Genomic DNA, 2,988 nt, shown 5'->3' with positions numbered 1-2,988 from the left:
CTTTTTCAAGGATTAATATCTAATTATATATATATATATATATATATATATATATATATATATATATATATATATATATATATATAATACACCGTTAGTACGATATGTTACAATAAAACAAGATATTACTAAAAAGGTTTAATTACAAATTTGAGCGAAAGTAAATGGTTGGAGCATACAATATATTCTAGGGAACTTTAACGAAAAGCACCCGGTACTGTTCACTTTAACGAAAAACCATATTTTTACACTAAAAAGTCAATCCTTTGGTACTATTCACTTTCAAGCCATTTTCATTAGTTTTCCTTATATTCTATAGATAATGTAGGAAAGAAAAGTAAAAAAGTACTTGATAAAGGAAAACCCTAGTCTATACTTAATTGTATCATCAATCAATAATACTACATTAGCTTGAAAGCAAAGCAAAGAATTAAATGGACACAAGGGTAACAAGTCAATTTCACTTTCGAAGTTTCAATGTGGTTCACTTGAATGTAGTCTGAAATAACGGCCCTCTGGCATTGCTCAGGATTTAAAATGTACATTTGGAAGCAATACCTTCGTTTCCGGCTAAAATCAAGTATTTATCTCTCCTTGTAAGCTTGGTGCTTTCAAACCCTAATGCCTTACCAATCTCACCTTGCACGTAATTAGCAACATCAAAGCTTGATCTATCCCCATCACAACAGGTGGACAGCCCAGATACCTTCTCCAGCAACTGAATGGTGTAGATCGGTGAGGGGTTCATGGTGAAGAAAAGTGGGTCCAGGCACTTGAGCCCGCCGGCAGTTGTGCCATGGAACATGCTGACGTGGGTGGTGATTGCAATGGGAATTATTTCGTCACTAATTTCTGAAAATAAGGGACTAAACCTAAGGAGGTAAGGTTCACGACATGTCGTTCCTTCGGGGCAGACAACGACGTCCCCTTGATTCAACAACTTCTCCATCATCTTTCCGTCTTGATGGCGATTTCTTGTTAATCGGACGGTCTTGATTGGTGAGAGGATCTCAGACATCTTGCTTAGGCTGTACGTTACTGCGTGTAGGTTTTTCTTCAATGCGAAGCAAAGGTAGAGCGGGTCTAGCAGGGTTCTATGGTTACAAACGTAAAGCACACCTCTACGCTTGTCCATTGGAGGGGTTTGTTTCCGGAGTTTAGGAGCACCCACAGTCAGTTGCAGACCACTGAAAACTAGCAGAGGGAACGACACGTCGTAAGGCAGCGATATGCCAACGATGATTCTGAAGATTGCTACGGCTATCCCTAGTGGTGCCCACATTAATATTGCCAGGGTTTCAAGTGGGGTTGGTGTGAGAGCTAATCGACCATCATGGAAAACGAGCTTCTTTGGGTATCTGTCTCTGGGTAGGTTCTTCCAGCTCCTCTTATCTGAGTCTGCCACTAGATAAACTTCCTGTACGTGCAAGTTGCAACAATTTTTCAGGCCAAGAGACAGAAAATATTGCAACAATTTAGTTTTCTAGCAAAAATTAATTAAACATAAAACCAAATCACAATCAAAGAAGAAACAGAAAAGGCTACATGGACCAAACCATTTCTCCCAATATTTTTAATAATGCAAATTAGACACACACAATTATTGACCTATGTTGGAAAATGATATGTCCATGAACTTATACCAAAATATAGAAGAATGATTAACTTAAACCAAATCTATTTAATATATATGAAAATTGTTTTATACGATATCTTATCCAGCATGGAGTTTCAAATTTTTAATATATAATTAAAGGAAAGTAAACAATGTACCCTTGTTTAACTACTTAAACCCGAGTGAAAATTGAATAAAGGAAGTACCTTGCAATAAGAGAATAATTGGTGATAGCGAAATTTGTTGGAGGCAGAGATACCAATTGTATCAAAGGCCATGCTATCATGTCCACCAAGTTCTAGTTCTTCCAAAAGCGGCGAAACAATATTTCTATTCTCCTCTTCTTCCATGATACCCAAAAAGTATCCACCATACACCTTTAACTCCTTCCCAACCACCATATCGATCTCCAAGTAGTCTTTTAAGAAGCTCTCAATCATTACTTGTGGTAGCTTACTAACAGCAATTTTCTTTGCACCTCTTTGAAGCACCTCAAAGGCTTCCAACCCAACGTCTTCCAAGAAGAACTTAGGCAAAACAGCTGTGCCAACTCTAAAGCTGTCTTTCTTAACACCAAAGAAGCAGACCATCACCATTATTTTCAACCCTAATTTGTCACCGACGAGAAATATGATAGGCCATAAAAGGAAAAGAACGAGTGCCCTTACGAAACCTCCAGCTTCAAAAGCCACGAGCATGAAGTAATTAAACAAACAAGATGCTTTCAGCAGAGCTCCTTCGACGTCGAAGACGATCAGAGTTTGGTTTGTGAGGTTTGATCTTTGGGAGTGAAAAGAACCGAACGACTTCTGATTTTTAGACTGGCTTGATGATAGGCTGGTTGCATGGCTGTTGCTGCTCACACTTTTGGAGAAACCTCTGAGTTTCCGAAAGAAAATGCGATATAAAAAGAAAAACGGCTTCAAGAAAAAGGCCTTGGGCATTTTTAGAAGAATAATACGTTTTCTCCAACCCAATGCTGCAAGTCGTACAAGTTAGGCTATGTTGTGTGTCTTTTAGAGCCGGATTTACGTAGTTTTATATGGTTGGAGATGTATTTCATTCCCTCCGGCTCCACTTTTATCACGATAATGCTCACGTCAAAAATACATTTAAATAAGAATTATGTCGGCTCTGCCGTGTGCCAGATCTGGCTATGAGGCTAATCTTTTCGGCAAGCAACTTGCTTGCGTGGTCAATGTTGACCCTTGAAAGATAATAAATTCTATAAAGTAAAACAAAAACAGAAACAAAATCTATTTTTTCTGATTTTGCTATTTAATTAAAAAGATTTCAAATAATTCATAAGATCTATCATCTCTATTTACGTTCAAAGTAATATCGACTAATTATATCGTGGTTCTTTTTTAGCG

General features: G+C 37.7%; 1 protein-coding gene across 1 annotated transcript; it reads right to left on the bottom strand.

Annotated features, from left to right (window-relative positions):
• Positions 1-353: 353 nt before the first annotated feature.
• LOC126634195 (probable glycerol-3-phosphate acyltransferase 3) lies at positions 354-2,689 on the bottom strand. Its single transcript, XM_050304687.1, has 2 exons — positions 1,822-2,689; positions 354-1,417 (listed from the first exon to the last, which is right to left on the bottom strand). Exons 1-2 carry the CDS (start codon positions 2,557-2,559, stop codon positions 533-535), a joined length of 1,623 nt encoding a protein of 540 aa, XP_050160644.1. The 5' UTR covers positions 2,560-2,689; the 3' UTR covers positions 354-532.
• Positions 2,690-2,988: the final 299 nt, after the last annotated feature.

This window comes from Malus sylvestris, chromosome 9 (genome assembly GCF_916048215.2).
Source record: "Malus sylvestris chromosome 9, drMalSylv7.2, whole genome shotgun sequence".
Lineage (NCBI taxonomy): Eukaryota > Viridiplantae > Streptophyta > Magnoliopsida > Rosales > Rosaceae > Malus > Malus sylvestris.
The sequence above is the reverse complement of the archived record's forward strand: the minus strand, read 5'-3'. Positions and strand labels throughout refer to the sequence as shown.

Excerpts from the sequence above, each read along its gene's own strand:
- LOC126634195 (XM_050304687.1), bottom strand. The coding sequence starts at position 2,559 with ATGCCCAAGGCCTTTTTCTTGAAGCCGTTTTTCTTTTTATATCGCATT. Across the intron at positions 1,418-1,821 it reads AATTATTCTCTTATTGCAAG|GAAGTTTATCTAGTGGCAGA; the intron begins GTACTTCCTTTA and ends TTGCACGTACAG.